Source organism: Astyanax mexicanus, chromosome 12, assembly GCF_023375975.1.
Source record: "Astyanax mexicanus isolate ESR-SI-001 chromosome 12, AstMex3_surface, whole genome shotgun sequence".
Classification (NCBI taxonomy): Eukaryota; Metazoa; Chordata; class Actinopteri; order Characiformes; family Acestrorhamphidae; genus Astyanax; species Astyanax mexicanus.
Window position 1 is genome coordinate 45,301,889 of NC_064419.1, and position 21,897 is coordinate 45,323,785.

At 37.5% G+C, this 21,897-nt stretch overlaps 1 protein-coding gene across 7 annotated transcripts in view; it reads right to left on the minus strand.

Moving 5' to 3' along the window:
- bcar3 (BCAR3 adaptor protein, NSP family member) overlaps window positions 1–21,897 on the minus strand; it is a 476,193-nt gene that overhangs the window by 346,451 nt on the left and 107,845 nt on the right. The window contains exon 1 of one of the 7 annotated variants that reach the window (XM_049486027.1): window positions 546–810. The exons of the other annotated variants lie outside the window; for them this stretch is intronic. Within the exon in view, the coding sequence (XP_049341984.1) occupies window positions 546–629 (84 nt within the window). The 5' untranslated portion in view covers window positions 630–810. Of the gene's footprint in view, window positions 1–545; window positions 811–21,897 lie in introns of those variants that run through there. 7 annotated transcript variants of the gene reach the window in all.

Sequence of the window (21,897 nt, forward strand, 5' to 3'; positions counted from 1 at the left end):
CTGTCCAAAATTAAAAAATCACATTTAATGTACTAAAATGTAACAAAAATGTAATAAAAAGCTCATGGGGCAAGGCAGTACCCTGACAAAGTACCTTAAGATCTTGGGACAACATTTGCTGCCTACAAAAAGTGCATATATTCCAGGGATGTGTATGTCTTTTTCAACAAGACAATGCTAAACCACATGCTGAATAATTCCATACTGTTGCACACCTTCATATTTAAGTGTTTGCCGGAAGAGTTTGGTACAATAACTCTATAAACACTATCATTTATATTTAAAAAATAGAAATTAATGTTGGTTGCAGAATATTCTCATTATTCTTTTTTTTTCTTGATTTGATTTCAGACCATTTGATTGCACAAGTAGAAATTGTCCAAAGTCCAAAGTGTTTATATATATATATATATATATATATATATATATATATATATATATATATATATATATATATATATATATAAAACAAAATATATAGCAAAATATATAGCAACACTTTTGGAGATACAAGCTTTTGTTCCAGGAGCAGAGCTGTCACTCACCTTCGCTCCAATGACCGAGCTTTTGTGGTAGAAGCAGCACAGAGCTGCAGTGATGGTCCTCAGGATGCTGCATCTCTCAGACATGATCCTCAGCTATTCCTTTCTTTTCTTTTTCTTTTCTTTTTTAAAATAAGTTACGAAACACACTCTCTTTCTTTCTCTCTCTCATCCACACACACTCACACTCACATACTCACTCACACACTCTCTCAGCATAAACTCACACACACTGCTTCCCTGCTGCTCTCATCTCTGAGAGCATGTTCGCAGCTCTGCATGTGCCTCTGTGTGTGTGTGTGTGTGTGTGTGTGTGTGTGTGTGTGTGTGTGTGTGTGTGTGTGTATGTGTATGTGTGTGTGTGGGGCTCCATGCTGTTGAGTCCCGGTCGGTCCATGTATGGAGTACAGCTCTTTCCATGTGATTCAAACAGTCAGCCAATCAAACTCAAGCCATCTGCAGTCACTAGACCGCCAATCGCTTAGCCACGCCCCACCCCCCCCCCGAAAGACATACACACACTCAGAGAGAGTAAGAAAGGCGGGGTTACGGGCTGTGTAAAGCATTAGGAATATGAGAGAGAGACAGAGAAAGAGAGAGCGATAGAGGGAAAGAAAGAAAAAGAGAGAAAGATAGTGGGAGAAAGAGGGATAGAGTGTAAAAGAGGGAGGGAGAGAGAAGGTAATAAAGAGAGGGAGATATTGTGAAGGATATAAAGAGGGAAAGATCGTGAAAAAAGGGGGAGATCATGAAAGAGAGAGGGGGATAGAGTGTATAAAAGAGAGATCTGTGACCAAGACAGCAAGTCTTTGTGATGCATCAAGAGCCACGGTAACCAGGGTAATGTCAGCACACCACCAAGAAGAACCAACCACATCCAACAGGATTAACTGTGGACGCTGTAAGAGGAAGCTGTCTGAAAGGGATGTTCGGGTGCTAACCAGGATTGTATCCAAAAAACATAAAACCACGGCTGCTCAAATCACGCAGAATTCAATGTGCACCTCAACTCTCCTGTTTCCACCAGAACTGTCCGTCACCACAATCAATTATTGTGCTCTAAAATCAGGTGTTTCAGTTTCATTGTCCAACCCCTGTGTTTAAAACTGATCAATATCCACAATGCTGTAATGTAATATTTTGTATGTAACTTTTTTCATTACTGTGTTAAACAGCAAATACTAAACCCTAAAGGCTTCATCCACTAAAAGTTGGTGTATTAAGAACACGGCCACAGGGCACAGGGGAGTTAAGTTACCAGCTAAAGGGCAATAATGTCACATATAGATGGTATGTGTAGTTACTTGTTCTTGACTCATTCACAGCCTCTTCACACGTCACTGACGATAAACAGAACACACACTGAATAAAACTGAATAGAAGCTGCTATATTAGTGAGATGGTAACTGTTCTGAAGGGTTAAATAGTCACCAGTCATCATTGATGCTGCGGACTTTAGAAAAATAAATAAACTATATACTATATACTATATTGTGGAAACTTCACACTAGACCTCGAGCAGTTTGGACTGTGTGTCTCTCCACTCTTCCTCCAGACTCTGCTCCCTTCATTTATAAATGAAATGTAAAATTTACTGATGATCAGTGATGGTTTGGAGAGACATGTCTGTCATCTGCTGGTGTTGATCCACTGTGTTTTATTATCAAGTCTAAAGTCAGTGCAGTTTTGTTTTCCCACAAAATCTTACAGCACTTCATGCTTCCCTCTGCTTTTATGAAGATGCAGATTTCATTTTCCAGCAGGACTTGACACACTGCCCACACTGTAGCCAAAAGTAATAATTTGTCTTTTGTAATATTCAAATTTTCTGAGACACTGATTTTTGGGTTTTTATTGGCTGTAAGCCATAATCATCTACAATCAAATAAAGACATAAACGCTTAAAATAGATCACTCTGTGTGTAATACATCTATATAATATATGAGTTTCACATTTTGATCTGAATTACTGAAATAAAGTAACTTTTCAATTATATGCTATATTTTTGAGATGCACCTTGTACCCTTATTACTAGAGATTTGGAATAATAAATCAGGTCTGACAATTATTAAAGCCCTTTATTCATATATAGTATATTTAGGTTTTTATGTAATGAACAGGCCTTCAGCATTACATGGAGTAGCTGAGTTTATTACTTTGTAAATCTGATTTCAGCCTAAAATACTATGAAAGCCAGCTAACATAAATGTAGACATTCTGGATTTGGTAGTATTTGTACTGGTAGTATTATAAAGATACAGGTGTTGGACAATGAAACTGAAACACCTGGTTTTAAACCACAATAATTTTGTTAATTATGTTTTTGGATACAATCCGGGTTAGCACCCGAACATCCCTTTCAGACAGCTTCCTCTTACAGCGTCCACAGTTAATCCTGTTGGATGTGGTTGGTCCTTCTTGGTGGTGACATGCTGACATTACCCTGGATACCGTGGCTCTTGATACATCACAAAGACTTGCTGTCTTGGTCACAGATGCGCCAGCAAGACGTGCACCAACAATTTGTCCTCTTTTGAACTCTGGTATGTCACCCATAATGTTGTGTGCATTGCAATATTTAGAGCAGAACTGTGCTCTTACCCTGATAGTTGAGCCTTCACACTCTGCTCTTACTGGTGCAATAATGTGCAATTAATGAAGATTAAACACCAGGCTGCTCCAATTTAGCCATGATGAATCCTCCCACACTAAAATGATGACAGGTGTTTCAGTTTCATTGTCCAACCCCTGTACTGTACATTTGGCTTGTTTATATAAAATAGACATGAATTAAACCACAGTTTCCAGACAGTGGACAGTAATTGCTATATATGTATAGTAATTTGAGTATGAACTACAGTGCTGTGCACCTCAAGTATCAACATAATACAGAAAAATATCACAGGATTATTTCGCCATGGGACAAAATGCCAGTAAAAACCAGTCATTTAAATGTTAATAATCTCTATTTATCTAAATAACTCTTTTCAAAAATGGGATTTGGCATCAAACACTCCCCAAAGCCTCAGTATCACTCTATCACTAGTGACATTTAAAGCTAATTCCCTAAGACCAGTGAAAGCTGCTCCTATGATGCATTACAAACAGGATGAGACAGCGGGAAGGTGAGATGTGTGATGGTGAGTGACAGCCCAGCGCTCAGGGAGCAGGACAGTGTCTGTTAGCATTAGCACTGTCCTGCTTAAGTTAGCGCTCTGAGCTCCAGCGCAGCGGGCGGGGGGTGGGGGGGTGGGGGGATTTATGTAGGAGATCGTCCCCCAGCAGGAGCCACTCCATCTCCCAGCAGGAGCCCCGTCTGCCCAGCTGGTCTGACCCTGAGCAGGGGGACGGAGGGACTGGGCGGAGCCCCCTGAGGCCTTAAATGATCGTCCACATCCCTCCCTGCGGGGCTCAAAAGCACAAGCACACTTATTCACTGCCTAACACAACACTTAGTGTTATTGCTTCAGCTCACCGGGTGAAAAAGAGGCTTTCTTAAAAGGGGGAAAGGCCAGACAGGAACTTTCTCCTGATTAGCCAGCTTTAAACCCTAAATCTAACCAACAGGATTGTCTACTTCTGAAACTCTCTTTATTTACTTATTTGTATTAGTAAGAATATTTCTTATAGCTGCTCATATTCACCAGTTCAAGGGATTTGCTGGTTTTGATCCACTGTGTTTTATTATCAAGTCCAAAGTCAGTGCAGTGTTTTCCCACAAAATCTTTACCTTTACTGACCACTTTTATGGAGATGCGGATTTCATTTTCCAGCAGGATCCAACACTGACTTTTTGTTTTGGGTTTTTTTTATTGGCTGTAAGCCATAATCATCAACAATAAAATAAATAAACACTCAAAATAGATCACTCTGTGTGTAATACATCTATATATAATATATGAGTTTCACATTTTGAACTGAATTACTGAAATAAAGTAACTTCTCAGTTATATTCACATTTTTTAACCCTTGTGTGGTGTTCGGGTCTGTGGGACCCGTTTTCATTTTTCATCAAATGATACTAAAAAAATATTTTTTCTAACTCAAACTCATTGGCATTGGCTCATTTTTTTGTGAAAAACATATATCAAAACACATTTTCGATAAACACACACTGTACACCCCCCCCCCCAACCATTTATATTACATACAGTATGTTTGGCCAAGGGCTAATAAACATTGCTTCATTTGTAAATTTGAGATTAAACAAATGTTCTACTCATATCTTGAGTTTAATTCATTTTCTTTTACATTTTATTAAAAAACTAATAAAAAAAGAGTAGCACTTTTTAAAAGAAATGTAACATAAGAAAGGTAAAGTGCAAATATTAACCATGTAAGCTGTTTATATTGCTTGCAATTTAGGTGAAGCGAGCATGTGTAAAGCATTTTAATGTAGAATTGCTTAATTTTGCTGAATTAAATACAAATAACAAAGTAAACGAGTAACAAAAATATGAACACCGCACAAGGGTTAAGATGCACTAGTAAATTGATAATACAAAAATGTTACCTCAACGGACATCACTGAGTGTTGTGAGTGTGACAGTGGTTACTCGTGCTCTCACGCCATTTATCAATGCTAATTTATGGCTGGTTAGCACAGATGCTAATCCAGCAAGCTACCTATGGAATATGCAATTCGCTACTTTCATTTACACGTTACACGTGACAGTTTTCCCCCAAACTGTCAAAACACTGCCGCTGTGCTGAAGGCTTTTAGGCACTGTCTCTATCTCTCTCTCTCTCTCTCTCTCTCTCTCTCTCTCTCTCTCTCTCTTTCTCTTTCTCTCAGTAACTCTAACATTACAATATTCAAATTTTAAAAGCATCAAAACTTCACTGTATCATAATAAGGATAATGTTATAAAATAGTAAAAAGTAAAATAGTAAAAATCTAGTCTGCCAGATCTAAACCACACTATGCTCTTATTACACTCCCCTTCCCAAAAATACAGAACTATCAGCATTTGTAAAAAAAAAATCTTAATTAGGATTAAAGAAAAGATGCATATTTAAATAGAAATCATTTATGGCTATTTACTACTTATTTTACTAATTATTTTGTGCCTAAAAAAGGTATGTTTTAATGTCTTTGTTTCAGTTGTAACAAAAAAATGAACTTGCGTGTGTTCTTTCTTTTTTTTTACTGCATTGTACTGCAAAGTATCAGATCAGAACTATCAGCAAATACTCAAAATCAAATGACTCAGAATCGTTAACAAAAAAAAAATTCAGATCGGGACATCCCCAACTATCTGACACAAATCTTTATATGTAAACTAATAATAAATAGTTTATAATGTGTTTTCAAAAATCGGTACAGCATTGGCGCTGAGTGGCGCAACTATGATTGATTAGGAGATCGCTGGAGTTTGAATCCCTGTCATGCAGCTTGCCATCAGCTGCAAGAGCCCTGAGAGAGCACAATTGGCCTTGCTCTCTCTCTCTCTGGGTGGGTACAGTAGATGGTGCTCTTTTTCCCCCTCATCACTCCAAAAGGGTGATGTGGATCAGCACAAGGCTGCATCTGTGAGCTGATGTATCAGAACCGAGTCGCTGCGCTTTCCTCCGAGCGTTAGCGCTGTGATGATGCTACTCTGCAATGCTGCATCCCTCCAATTTCTATTTTTTAGTTTGTTTATGAACAAAAATGGATTACACCTGAGTCTGCTTATAGATTGTTACGTATATATGTTTTGACTGTTCAGTTCAATTCAGTCCAACCTGTATATGTCTGCACAGTGTACACATTGCTCCAGTTATACAGTGATTTCAACATCTCTGCAATCTAACAACCTAAATCTAATTTCTAACAAAAAAGCAATAAATAAATTTACTCTAATAAAAATATTGGCACAGAAAATGCACTATAAAAGTCAAGAACTGTCAGACACACTCCAGATCAGGTTCATAAAGCAGTTATAATAGTAAGAGAAAGGAAAGCTGGACTCTGAGCACTGTTAACGTTCGTGGACGTAAACATTTGGATGTCTCCCATCGCTGCTCAGAGGAAAACAAAGACATTACGGCTGGCTGGCACACCCTCCCAACAATCCTGGAATGTTCTCCCAGAGGGTCAGCTCCTTAAACTGCCTAATTACACTCAATAAAGTGCCAGAAGATCCATTTTTTCCACAGCCCGCTGGGAAAGACGGGGCTCGCTGGGAGCTGTGGTTCGTGAGAGTGAAAATCACTGGTTTTAAAAACAGAACTGGGAGAATGGAGCGCGGGCACCAGGGTAAATATACATCCAGCCTCAAAAACCACAGAAATTACTTATAGCTGCTGTAATTATGAGGTACTTTACCTCAAAAATGAGGTACACGATTGAAGCGGGAGCTACTGTATATAGGGACAGTATTGCTTAATGCTTTATACCTTTAGACTTGGTATTGGGGCATACTCAATTATTGAGACACCTGCTTATTAATTATTTGCTGAAAAATAATGAAGAGGTTTATCCTGCTTTTGTTGGAGTAACTGTCTCTGCTACTATCCAATAAAGTGCTTTCTAACACATTTTGGAGCATTGCTGTGTGGATCTATGACATCACATCAATGTCAAAAGCAGAGGTGGAAGGTATTGAATTACATTTACTCAAATTACTGTAATTGAGTAGATTTTACTTTTACTTTTACTTTTAAAGTACATTTACAAGTAATTTACTTCACTACATTGGAAAACTCCCCGTTACTGAGTAAATAATTAAATGCTGGGGGGAAAAAAACAACTAATTGTCTAAATAAAAAAAAAGAGTTTTGTTCTCCATGGCAGCTCAGCTGAACTTTTCCCAGCAGTGTTTATTACGGTTAGCGGGAGATACTCTGTGTGAATCTGTGACATCACATCAATGTCAAAAGCAGAGGTGGAAGGTATTGAATTACATTTACTCAAATGACTGTAATTTAGTAGATTTTACTTTTACTCAAGTACATTTTGACACAAGTAATTTACTTCACTACATTGGAAAACTCCCTGTTACTGAGTAAAAAATTAAATGCTGGGGAAAAAAAAATGTCTAAAAAAAAAAAAAATGAGTTTTGTTCGCCATGGCAGCGCAGCTGAACTTTTCCCAGCAGTGTTTATTACAGTTAGCGGGAGAGACGCTGTGTGAATCAGCTGGGCTCGGGGGAACCGGTGTTCTGCTGAGTTATGCTACCCATCAATATGTGCGTCTTTACGCACTGAGCGAAACTGATCATGCGCCGACCAACAGTTTTTTTTTTTTTTTTTTTGTATGATTTCATGTTTTTAATGATTATTCCTTAAGTTTTTATTGGAAACATTAAACAATCTGCTTAAACGTAAAAACATGTAAATAGCAGTTAAAGCATAGCAATGGCAAGTTAAAAAATAATAATGAACTGTAAAACTATAAAAATACGGTTTATAGTCACCTATATGACCATAACTTTTTAACAGTAAAGAAAAAAAATGGATCATAGAAACCTATACCACTTGTTCTTGAACATGTTTTATGGGGTGGTCTGAACAAATACTGCCTGAAAGGTCCAAATTATTATTTGGAATAATAGTTCATTAAAAACGATTTAATTTATGATTTGTACTTGAATCAAATAATTAAAAGTAACTATGTAACTTTTACTCGAAGTAAATTTTAAATTGAGTACTTTTTTACTTTTACTCGAGTAGATTTTTAGATGGGTACTTTTACTTTTACTTGAGTAGAATTTTAGCAAAGTAAAGGTACTTTTACTTAATTACAATTTTTCAGTACTTTTTCCACCTCTGGTCAAAAGTCTGGGGCACAAAAAACACTGGGGGCGGAGTCAGAGTCATCTCCATCAGCGAATGCTATTGGCTAATATTTCCAGGTTTTGTAAGTGACCATCTACTACAGCCTGCTTCAGAAAAAAAAAGACGCAAAGATGGAAAAGAAAGAGGAAGAAAGACAGCAGAAGAGTTTGCTATCTATGCAAAAAAAAAAAAAAGTTGGGTTTATTAAAATAATTATAATAATTGTAATGGTAACAGTCATTCATACTGATAATGCACCTTAATTTTTAAGTGTACATAAAGTAAAGGTTCTTTAGTAAAAGCACTGTTCTTTATGGACCCAAAGGTGGTTCTTCTATGGAATAATTGCTAAATTACAAGCAGTAAGCTAAAGGCTGGTTCCTGTGCAGGAGTGCAGATGTTCATATCTAATATAACAGTGAAATAAGTTTAATTATAGAAGATTGGACTGGAAAATGGCTGTATCTCATTCTCAGCTTTATTCTTACCAGTTTAAGTAAATATGCTTTAAAACAATAAAACTAAAATAAGATAAAATGAAGCTAAAAACTAAGTTTTGATTAAATGGATTTTACTATAGATAATAAATAATACTTTACTATAGTATTATTACAGTATTACTATATTTAAATAATTAGAATATACGAGTTAAACAGACTTTGCTAGATTTAATTCCTTTTTCATACATTTGTTCTCTATAGACATTTTAACCTGGTATAAAAGTGGCAATTGGACATATTTTTTTAAAAATAAAAAAATAATATTTGGGTACCCCTGCTCTAATGTATCACTTAAATAATAATTAATAGCAAATTTGATTTTTAAGAGTGTTTACACTAGTAGTTACAAGTTGGTGTGTAAAACACAAAGCTCACCAGTAGATGGTGCAGTGTGTCCAGGCTGAGTGTGCACTGTTCCAGAGCCTGGGACTGTTCAGTTTCTGAATCAGTTTCTCTGATTTTGCTATTTATAGGTTTATGTTTGAGTAAAATGAACATTGTTGTTTTATTCTATAAACTACAAACAACATTTCTCCCAAACTCCAAATAAAAATATTGTCATTTAGAGCGTTTATTCGCAGAAAATGAGAAATGGCTGAAATAACAAAAAAAAAAAAAAAAAGATGCAGAGCTTTCAGACCTCAAATAATGCAAAAAAAAAGTTGCAAGTTCATATTCATAAAGTTTTAAGAGTTCAGAAATCAATATTTGGTGGAATAACCCTGGTTTTTAATCACAGTTTTGTTCATGCGTCTTGGCATCATGTTCTCCTCCTCCACCAGTCTTACACACTGCTTTTGAATAACTTTATGCTACTCACTCCTGGTGCAAAAGTTTAAGCAGTTCAGCTTGGTTTGATGGCTTGTGATCATCCATCTTCCTCTTGATTATATTCCAGAGGTTTTTTTCCAGAGCTGTATATGTAGTGCTGCTTTAAATTAGTGTAAGAGCCTGTAGAGCAGAGTTCTGCTACATCTGAGTGCAGCAGGGCTGTCTGAGGGCAGTTGGAGTTAACAGCAGCTGATTGATGGGCTTGGCCTCAGTTCTCCACTAAAACGCTGTCAGTCTGCTCTCAGTTAAACTCACAGAGCCCTGCAGGCCTACACTGTGATCACCAGTGTGTGTGTGTGTCTGAAACTCTATAGAATATGATCATTTTGCAGCAGTATTGTAATTAATCGGCTCTGCAGTATAAATGTCTGCAGCAGCAGCAGCCAAAACTGTTGTTCAGTAATGGGAGTAATCAGATTTTACTGCAGAGAACGCCCCCCTGTCACTGTTGTCCCAAGATTAATGATTCTTATTCTATATATATATATATATATATATTACATAAAATAAGTTATATCTGTAGGTGGTCGAGCTTTAAAGGGTCTGTGAAAAAATTTATTTTCTCCTTTGCTATTTTATTTAAACATTGTTAAACTTTTAAATTGTACATTAAAAAAAAACATTGCTACAAAAGTGAAACCATACATTTTATTATTTTTTTGTCATAGAAATGTGTTTTTTTAAGACTTAAAGCACCATTTTAGTCATCTTTAGCGTTTATATTTTCTATAAAGTCCATATACAGCTCTGGAAAAAAATAAAAGATCACTTGAGTAAATGGAGCATTGTTGTTTTATTCTATAAACTACAGACAACATTTCTCCCAAATTCCAAATAAAAATATTGTCCTTTAGAGCATTTATTTGCAGAAAATGAGAAATAACAACAAAAAAAAAAGATGTAGAGCTTTCAGACCTCAAATAAATCAGAAATCAAATAATCAGTATTTGGTAGAATAACCCTGGTTTTTAATCACAGTTTTCATGCATCTTGGCATGTCATGTTCTCCTCCACCAGTCTTACACACTGCTTTTAGATTCAAGCAGTTCAGTTTGGTTTGATGGCTTGTGATCATCCATCTTCCTCTTGATTATATTCCAGAGGTTTTCAATTTGGTAAAATCAAATAAACTCGAGTTGCAGAAGGAGGGAATTTTGAGTTTAACTGCTAGTACAACTTTTTCAGTTTATAAATGTTTATTAATTTAAAGTACAAATACTTGTGTTACAACAGCACTAACGAGTGGACTGAAAAGCTGGTTCCTCTGCAGAGACCAGTTAAGAACCTCTGTACTAGATAGTCTTCACCCTGCTAGTAGTGTTGGGAGCATCACTAGTGATTGGGTATTGTAGTTGCCTTACAGATTCGATAGAAAATTGGATAAAAAAAATACAGCACAGGCCAAAAGTTTGGACACACCTCCTCTTTTTCAGTGCGTTTTCTTTATTTTCATGACTATTTACATTGTAGATTCTCACTGAAGCATCAAAACTATGAATGAACACATGTGGAGTTTTATGTACTTAACAAAAAATGAGCTGAACCTCCACAGTCACCGGACCTGAACCCAACCCAGATGGTTTGGGGTGAGCTGGAGCACAGAGTGAAGAAGGCAAAGGAGCAACAAGTGCTAATAAACACCTCTGGGAACTCCTTCATTCAAGACTGTTGGAAAACTTTTCATTTCAAGTGGCCACCTCTTTGAGAAGCTCATTGAGAGAATGATGCCAAGAGTGTGCAAAGCAGTAATCAGAGCAAAGGGGGGCTATTTTAGAGAAACTAGAATATAAAACTTGTTTTTTAGTTATTTCACCTTTTTTTGTTAAGTATATATAACTCCACATGTGTTCATTTATAGTTTTGATGCTTCAGTGAGAATCTACAATGTAAATAGTCATGAAAATAAAGAAAACGCATTGAAAAAGAGAAGCTGTGTCCAAACTTGTCTTGTTGTAGCCCTGCTGGTCAGTGCTGTGGGTCTCTGTAAGGGCATCTGGCTGCTGTAATGGTGTGTGGTCAGGACTCCAGTCTGGCTGAAGGACTCCTTCAGAAGCTCAGAGGACAGCAGGTCTCACAGCGAGAACACAGCCACATTGTTCCTCTAAAGCTCTTTCATGAGGCCTTAGCAGCTTACACTGCAACAGGCCAGTGTGTGTGTGTGTGTGTCTGATAGAAGAAGGCTCTGTCAAATACGCTCATGAGCATAGTAAGGTCAGCAGCTATTTGCTAAGCAGATTGCCCTTTGTTTTTGGCACTCGTTTATTTCGGAAGCGTGCATGACGACTTCATTTTATTCCCAAAGTGTGGAAAGGGCTGCTCTGGAACCAATAAAACTATAGATTGGGCTCTTAAACAGTCCATCAAGTCCTTTGCTCAAGAGACGCAACAGTCAAACAGTGGCAGTGTAGCAGTGAAGTTGGTATTGAACAGCCAGTATTTTCTTATTAGAACTCAGTAGTGCAGTACATCACAATAATCCAACACCAGCAGATGACATGTTTCTCCAAACCATCACTGATTGGTGGAAACTTCACACTAGACCTTAAACAGCTTGGACTGTGTGTCTCTCCACTCTTCCTCCAGACTCTGCTCCCTTGATTTACAAATGAAATGTAAAATTTACTGATGATCAGTGATGGTTTGGAGAGACATGTCTGTCATCTGCTGCTGTTGATCCACTGTGTTTTATTATTAAGTCTAAAGTCAGCACAGTTTTGTTTTCCCACAAAATCTTACAGCACTTTATGCTTCCCTCGACAACTTTTATATGGAGATGTTTCATTTTCCAGCAGGACTTGGCACACTGCTGAAAGTACCAATTGGTCTTATATATTGTTTTAATTTTCAGTTCTGGTGGAAACAGGAGAGTTGAGGTGGACATTGAATTCTGCCGTGATTTGATCAGCCGTGGTTTTATGTTTTTTGGATACAATCCGGGTTAGCACCTGAACATCCCTTTCAGACAGCTTCCTCTTACAGCGTCCACAGTTAATCCTGTTGGATGTGGTTGGTCCTTCTTGGTGGTATCTCGCTGACATTACCCTGGATACCGTGGCTCTTGATGCATCACAAAGACTTGCTGTCTTGGTCACAGATGCACCAGCAAGACGTGCACCAACAATTTGTCCTCTTTTGAACTCTGGTATGTCACGCATAATGTTGTGTGCATTGCAATATTTAGAGCAGAACTGTGCTCTTACCCTGATAATTGAACCTTCACACTCTGCTCTTACTGGTGCAATGTGCAATTAATGAAAATTGGACACCAGGCTGCTTCAATTTAGCCATGAAACCTCCTACACTAAAATGACCGGTGTTTCAGTTTCATTGTCCAACCCCTGTACATCACTCTGTTTGTTATATATCTATATAATATATGGGTTTTACATTTTAAATTGAATTACTGAAATAACATAACTGTTCAATTATGTAATTTTTTTTGAGATGCACTAGTATAATAAGATAATAAGATACAGTAGATGGGCATGGCAGAGCCAATCATTCAGAATCACAATTGAGACAGGGGTAATCACTGGTCTTCTGGCTGCAGGGATTGTTGATTGTTGATTGGCGCAGTGAAGCCGAGTCTGGTGTCATCAGTTCAGTGTATGAGGAGTGTAATTAAACCAGTATAATTTATGACACTCCCTCACTCTCCCAAACATCCTCGCTCCCTGAGGGCAGGGCTGAGTCCACACCCGCACCAACGCTGATATTTATAGACTTCAGTCTTCATACAAACAGATTCCTCCCTCCTCCCGTTCCCGATCAGCTTTGATGATAATAACCGGGACGAGTCCGAAAGGAAAGTGATCTCGTCTCGGTTCACACGCAACTCTCACCAGCCCAGCGGCTGCTGTGTTACACAGAACACTTCTCCTCTATCACCATCACCCAACCACGCTCTCTAACCAACTCTTATATAACCAGATTATCATAAAGAATGAAGAAACGAGTGTGATATTAATAATCACAACTTTATTTAACTATTCAGTAATACTCACACTGGATCAGAGATGTCGTTTTTTACTCCACTACTGTACTTAAGTACTAAAATACTGTATCTGTGTCTACTGGAGTATTATTATTTTTTTTACTTCACTACTGTATTTAAGTACAAAAATACTGTATATGTATCTACTGGAGTATTATTATTTTTTACTTCACTACTTTACTTCAGTACTAAAATGCTGTATCAGTATCTACTGGAGTATTATTTTTACTACACTACTACTGTACTTAAGTACTAAAATGCTGTATCTGTATCTACTGGAGTATTATTTTTACTTCACTACTGTACTTAAGTACTAAAATGCTGTATCTGCATCAGCTGGAGTATTATTTTGCTTGAGTACTAAAATGCTGTATCTGTGTTTACTGGAGTAGTATTATTTTTTTTACTTCACTACAGTACTTAAGTACTAAAATGCTGTATCTGTATCTACTGGAGTATTATTTTACTTCACTACTAAAGTACTTAAGTACTAAAATAATGTATCTGTATCTACTGGAGTATTAGTATTATTTTTACTTCACTACTGTATTTAAGTACTAAAATGCTGTATCTGTATACTGGAGAATTATTTAGACTTCGATACTGTACTTAAGTACTAAAATGCTGTATTTGTCTCTACTGGAGTATTATTTTTACTTCACTATTGTACTTAAGTACTAAAATACTGTATCTGTATCTACTGAAGTATTCTTTTTTTTGCTTCACTACTCAAGATTCAAGATTTTTATTGTCTTACTGTACTTAAGTACTAAAATACTGTATCTTACATGATTTTTTTTAAATGGTGGAGTATACATTTCTGATTCTCCAGTATTAAAGCTATGTATTGTGATTTTTAACTAAAAATAATCAGTTTTTTAGCCAGAACACCTCTGTAGAGCTGGAGTTCTGCTGTCCTGCTTCTCTAAACGTTGATTTTAACCGTGAGTGCAGCCGCAGCACCGTCCAGTCAGCACACAGAGGAAACGTCTACCACAGCAGTGCTACCCCAAACCATCTGCTCTCAGGAAGTGACATCACACAGGCTCTTTGAAGTCTCTGCTCCATCTTTCTCCCACATTTCTGATTGTTAACTTCCTGTTAGCCTAAGGTAAACAATCATCAGCGGATTAAATGGAGTCTGTTAGAGCGGTTAGAGCAGGAGGGGAAGCAGCAGTGGCAAATATAAACAGATTAAACATTTTAACTCTTTACTCACTAAAGGGACATCATATTTTTTAACATTTATTTTCTTAGGAAATAAATTCCAGCAGTTGAGTACATTTGGGTAAATCGTTCAGAAAAGTCATCTGTTTTCATTAAATTGGCTTGGAAATGGTTCTTTTTGTAATTCTACCCTTAAAATATTAAAAGCTTAAAAGCTCACACAGCTTTTAGGTAGAATCATGAAACTTTGCTGGATAATACACTGAATTGTGTTGCTTGTTCTTTTTGTACAGTGTTTTTTTTTTTTTAGCTTGGACATTTACTCATAGGATTCCATTCAAAAGTGTCTGCAATTGTTTTTCAAAAGTTTCAATTTAAAACTTTTGTCTATTGCTCTCCAATACTGTCTATGTATGGAGGAGCTGCTGGATAAAGAAGCTATTGGTCATATGTTTTCTCACCTATACTTAGGCAAATGTTTCTGGTCCATCTTTATCAGCCAAAAGTGTTTCCATGCCATATTAATGTAACGAAAAGCAAATGCCCAGCAACACCTCAGCATCAGCCTGAGTATGATAGCAACCACCTACCAACTACCTGGGATACCATAGCAACTGTTTATCAAAACTTGGAATGGCGTAACAACCAGCTAGCAACACCTTAGCAACCACCTAACTTATGTTAGCAGCTGCATAGCAACACCCCAGCAAATTACATAACTCTGTAAACAATGCATTGTTTTCATTGTAATATAATTTTCTTGGGAAACAATACAGGGAAAATACTGTAAAATGTATTGGGGAAACAATACAGTGTAGTTGCCTGCATTAATACAGCAATAATACAAGAACATGTGTTAAAATGTGTTTTTTTGTCATTCCAAAGCCTCTATATAGTAAGTAAAAGTAAGTAAATCCAATAAATGTAGTTAATTTTGGTTAAAGGATTGTCCGGATGGATGGAAAACCTATTTGTATGTAGTTCTTTATACAATATTTTAAATATGATCCTACATAGCATGAAAAAAGTGTTCCAAAAGGAGAGTCTATAAACAGATACACACTTTTCTCCTGTAGCCTGTTATCCAGGCTGATCAGACTCTTTATATGTGTCAGGCATGATGAACTCAGTTGGAGGTCTGTGGTGGGTTAATCTGTTGATCCATTAAAACACTGTCTGCTCTGCTGTCTAAACCGTGTTGGATAAACACAGCAGAGGAAATCCTACACTCTGTAGAGAAAGAGCAAGCTGAGCTTCACCTTCACCTGGGAGAGGTGTGAGTCCCATTGAGGGGGAGGGGCTTAAAAAAGAGACAGGTAAAACACACCCCTTGGCTTAGCAGGAGAGCCTAAGTCTATGCTTACACACCTTCACAAACCATATATACTAGTGCTCAAAACATCTCCAAAATTAGAATATCACTGAAAAGTTACCTTATTTCAGTAATTCAGTTTTTTTTTTTTATTTGAAACTCTTATATTATATAGATATTTTACACACATAGTGATCTATCTTAAGCGTTCATTTCTTACATTGTTGATGATTATGGTGTACAGCCAATGAAAACCCAGAAATCAGTGTTTCAGAAAATTTGAATATTATTGTCATGCAGCCTTGTTCTCCTTCCACACTACTGGACTCCATTTCCCAGAATTCCCCTGATTATGACGTCAATAATAAACTTTCACCGTCACCCAATCGCGTTACGCTCCGACGCTCTGATTCACCTGTGTTCTGAAGTACTTTCGGTTCATTCTTGTCTAGCTTCCTGTGTTTAAGGCATCCGTTTGTAAACAAACACTGCGAGGTATTGTCGACTCATGTTGCATACTAAGCGTTTTCCTGTGTTCTGTTTTTGCCTTCTCGTTACGACCCTGTTTTCGGATTATCGGTTTATGTCTTTTGTTTTGCCCTTTCTGGATTTGATGTATGGTTGGACTGTTTCTCGGTTTCGAACTCGGACTGTATTTTGGACTATACGTCTTCTGTTATCGGTGAGATCACTGTTTACCTGGCTTTTCTGTTAGCAGTATCTGTTAGCCTTCCTGCTAATAAACCTGTTTATACTTTTAACTCGGCTCGTGTCACTCCTCACTACCTGGTGTTACAATTATATTATACACAAAATGCATTAAATAGTAAACATGAACATTAAGTTTACAGATAATTTTCTGAGAAACCAATATTTTAAAAAATGGTAAAAAAAAAAAACAGCAGCACTTGTTGACTGGAGAATTCCTGATTTATTATCAATACAAAAATAACCAATGCGTTTTGGTGCTCAGGCCTTCATCAGGGTTAAATCTGCTTCTAAAAAACAATATTTTAAACATGAACAGTTTCTGACAAACTGGACAAAATTGAACTGATCATACACTAAAAACCTTGTATTAAACCAGTTTTCACTAAATCTGCACCTCTCTGTGCCCACAGTACCTGAAAATAGCACAACCAGAGCCCTAAGTAATGCTGATAAATTAATAAACTAAGTAGCAAACTGAATTTGGAAACTGTGAAATGCAATGTGGAAATATAAAATTGTATTGTATTTACTGTCTGTAGTATTTTAAGACCTTTGGGAGATGGGTTTTAGGAATTTTACAACAAAAACCAAGACATTGAAAAGGAAATAAAATAGGATTTTTCATCCAACATACGTACATGGCCTCGCTTATGCTCTTGTGGCTGAATTCAATCAAATCCTTACAGCAATGTTCCAGCATCTGGGGCTCTGGTGTAGGGCCTTCCCAAAATCCTAACCCCTCAAAAGCTGTTGCTAAATCCTTGTTGTATTTCAGAAGATAAAATATTTACACAGCAATGCTAAAATCTTTAAAAATTCTTATCTGGAAAGTAAAGACAGTTACTCCAACAAAAGCAGGATAAACTCTGTTTAACCCTTTCAGACCCTGCATCCATTGCAATGGACATGGTGTGTTTTCTAATTTCTTGTGTATTTTTTTTTTAACTTCACACAAATTCAGACCTATAATTTATCAGAATAGACATTTATTAGCAAATCAGCAGCTTAGTTTGTATTTGGGAAAATATATAAACACACACACACACACACACACACATATATATATATATATATATATATATATATATATATATATATATATATATATATATATATATATATATATATATATATATATATATATTAAAATGTGTGTAGAGTAAACAACCAAGGAAAATGTTACAAGTTATAGGAAATACAAATAACAGTGTTAAACAAATGACTGCCCTGCAATGAGCAGACAAAATACAAATATTATATTTGATTTTTATTTATTTGTTTTATTATTTATTATTTTATGTACTTGTTTACTGAATCCTGTCTGTTTTAAGCACATTACAGACAGAAACAGCATTTATATATATATGCTGTTTCTGTCTGTAATATATATATATATATATATATACTTTTTCATCACTAGAACAAAAGTCAGATCTGAAAGGGTTAATACCCTTATTTTGAGAAGAAATAGTGATTTAGGACGTATTCCAATACTTTTGCTTTATGTAATAGCTCTTGATGTATAAAAACAAGTGTGTGTGTGTGTGTGTGTGTGTGTGTTTGTACTCTCTGTACTGTACAGTATGTCTGTGCTAGGATGGTGTGGAGTTTGCTCTTCCCAATGACTTGCGAGTCCTTGAAGAGAAAGAGTGTGTGTGTGTGTGTGTCTGTGTGTGTATGTGTGTGTGTCTGTGTGTGTGTATAGAGGGGGTAGTATCTCAGCTGGCTGAGAGAGGTGAATGTGTGGTGACAGAGTGCACTGACAGCCCTCATCAGAGTGAGCGAGACGGCTGCAGGTGTGCACACTGGAAAACCTGATACACCAATACACACAACCACCCATAACCCCCCCCCATAACCCCCCCATAACCCCCCCCCCCCCCCCCCAACACGAGCCCCCGAGACCATTCAAAGCAAAAACACACATCCATCAACCTCTGCACAACAAGGTTACCGTGTGTGTGATGGTGGACCATCATAAGGCCATGATTAGATCACACTCCGGGGGTCCGGTGGTGTGTGTTCCCTGGTTGAAGATACGATTATCTTAAATTATTTAAGAGTTAACTCAACTTAATTCAGTTACTTTTTCTTCTAACTTGCATTGTTTAGTCCTGCATCTCAGTTTAATCAACAATATACCACAGTTAGTTCTGACCCTGCAATCTGATTGGCTGAGAGGCATTCTGTGAGTGCCGTTATCAGCCGGTAATACACTGTAACTGAAGTTCATGTATTACTCTGCCACATACAGGTAACCTAGCAACATTGCAGCGCTTACAAGCCAAACAGTGCAGCTAGCAACAGTGCAGTGCGTACAAGCCAAACAGTGCAGCTACAAACAGAGCAGTAATGGAACTATTTTTCCTCCTCTTTAAATCAAAATCTTTTATTAAACAGCGATAATGGAACTGTGATATATTTGCAACAATACACTCATATACCCCTTTTATAACAATAACATTTATTATAATTTTATTTCTACCCTTTTCCCCATTTTCTCCCAAATAAGCTAGGCCAGCTACACCATTACTAGTGATCCCACAACACAAGGAGGGTGAAGACTAGCACACGCCTCCTCCGATACATGTGAAGTCAGACTCCGCCTCTTTTTGAACTGCTGCTGATGCAGCATTGCCGAATAGCATCACAGCACTAACGCTCGGAGGAAAGCGCAGCGACTCGGTTCTGATACATCAGCTCACAGACGCAGCCTTGTGCTGATCAACATCACCCTAGGAGTGATGAGGGGAAAGAGCGCCATCTACTGTACCCACCCAGAGAGAGCAAGGCCAACTGTGCTCTCTCAGGGCTCTGGCAGCTGATGGCAAGCTGCATGACCGGGATTCGAACCAGCGATATCTCAATCATAGTTATTACTGTATAGTAATGTATTTATTCATGCCAAATCTTACTCTAAAAAGCTGTAATATTCTGTTTAGAATCCTGTATTGGCAACCTTTTGCCATTAAGTTACTGCAAAATTTAAAAGGAACTTTTCAAAGTGCAATGCTAAAGTGGCACAACTGTCTGTAGGGCGGCAGTTATAGAATTTTTTAGTAATTTCTTCATTTAATTGAGTAATCAGATAAAATATATTTTTGATTGGTTAAAGAGCAATTATGTGTACACAATAGAAAACATGATATTTCACTTATTAATGAACAACAAATTGTTGTCCTTTTTTCAGAATTTTTTATATTATATAAGACCAATTGGTACTTTTGGCAGTGTGGGCAGTGTGCCAAGTCCTGCTGGAAAATGAAATCTGCATCTCCATAAAAGTAGTCAGTAGCAGAGGGAAGCATGAAGTGCTGTAAGATTTTGTGGGAAAACAAAACTGCACTGACTTTAGACTTGATAATAAAACACAGTGGATTAACACCAGCACATGACATGTCTCTCCAAACCATCACTGATTGGTGGAAATTTCACACTCAAGCAGTTTGGACTGTGTGTCTCTCCACTCTTCCTCCAGACTCTGCTCCCTTGATTTACTATAAATGAAATGTAGAATTTACTGATGATCAGTGATGGTTTGGAGATTCATATCCCATCAACACCACAGCCCTCTATGATCAGGAGTCTGAGAATAGAAAGTCCCTTTCCTATGGAACCTGCAGATGGTCTAAATAGGTTTATTTAGGTTGATGTTAAGTGTATTGATACAGTGTGGATTGCAGTTATGTACACTTTTAAATCAAGTGAACTCACTACAGTAAACTATATTAATATTACTTTCTTTAATTTGAGCTGTTTTGACTGCAGGGCCTGTCCCCTCACTGTTCCGTCACAGGGAAGCTCATTTCCTCAATTTACCAAAAAACAGTAATTATGGCATTATTGCTGAGGATGTGCTCTGAAGCTCCTCTCAGGAGGATTGCATTACAAACAGTGCAGATCTGATGGAGCTCATGTAAACTCCAGAGCCTCCAGTGCTTCCTGTGCTTCTCCCAGGGTTCGGGAGGAATACGTCTGCGACTGCACTTATCACAACACTTCTACTTCCCAAGCCCTGCAGCATCAACACTGTGCTACTCAGCACTCATGTACAAAAGCTAGAGTTTAGATGGCAAAGTGGCAGTCTGTATTATTTAGTTTCTAAACTGAAAGCAGAAGCATTTCTGAGTGGAAAAGAGACAAAATCTTGTGTTTATTACCAGTGTACCAGTGTGCTGGAACAACCATCCCTGCTAAGCCTAATACTGTATATTCATTCTTAAAAAATTGTGGTGTCGGGTCGCTTTTCGCAGGAGTTTCTTCTTCTGGCCACAGCACATGTTTTTACGTACTTATGTCACACGTACAGCCTCTAAAAGAGGATCCGGCTCAGTTTTACTGAATGCAAGCGGCTGGTGGAACATTGGAGACTTCAGAAGGGGAGACTCAGGGCTCAGTAGCTCATTCACTCATAGTAAAACAACCAAAGAAAAGAAGGAGTGAAGTTTCTGACTGAGCTCTCTCTCTCTCTCTCTCTCTCTTTGACTGAACATAACCTGGAATCGAATTCATCCGCTCTGAAAGGAGACCACATCACACCCGCCCAGTTTAAAATGATTCTTCCTCATGCGCATTCGGTACAATCACCTATTCTCACCAAAAAGGGCTCTAAATCCCCTAAATCCCAAAACTTACAGACATCAGCTTTAAATAATAGGTCTATGCTTCTACAGTGTTGCAAGAGGTTGGTGTAATGAAGTGGAAAACACCACCCCCTGCCAGTGACTCCTGGGCGCTACCATGTAGGAGTCTGGGGTTCAATTCCAGGTTTGGACGACTCAATGCTCTGCTACACCAATAAGAGTCTAAAATACTCTAAACTAACCTAACACTACATTAACTCAACTCTACAACTGTAATAACCTTGTAATAACCTTGTAATTCAGCTAAAATGCCGTAAAATGTAAATGCAATGTTAATTAACAACAGATTTCCCTCATTTAAACAGCCTAACAATGTGTTTGAAAAGCTCAGTTTTAACTACAGTCTGCTTACTACTTACTCAAAAAATGCTAGGTTTAAATCAGGCTCGGGCAGAGTGTGCATTGGCTTGGGCCGGGTCGAGCTGGATTGTTAT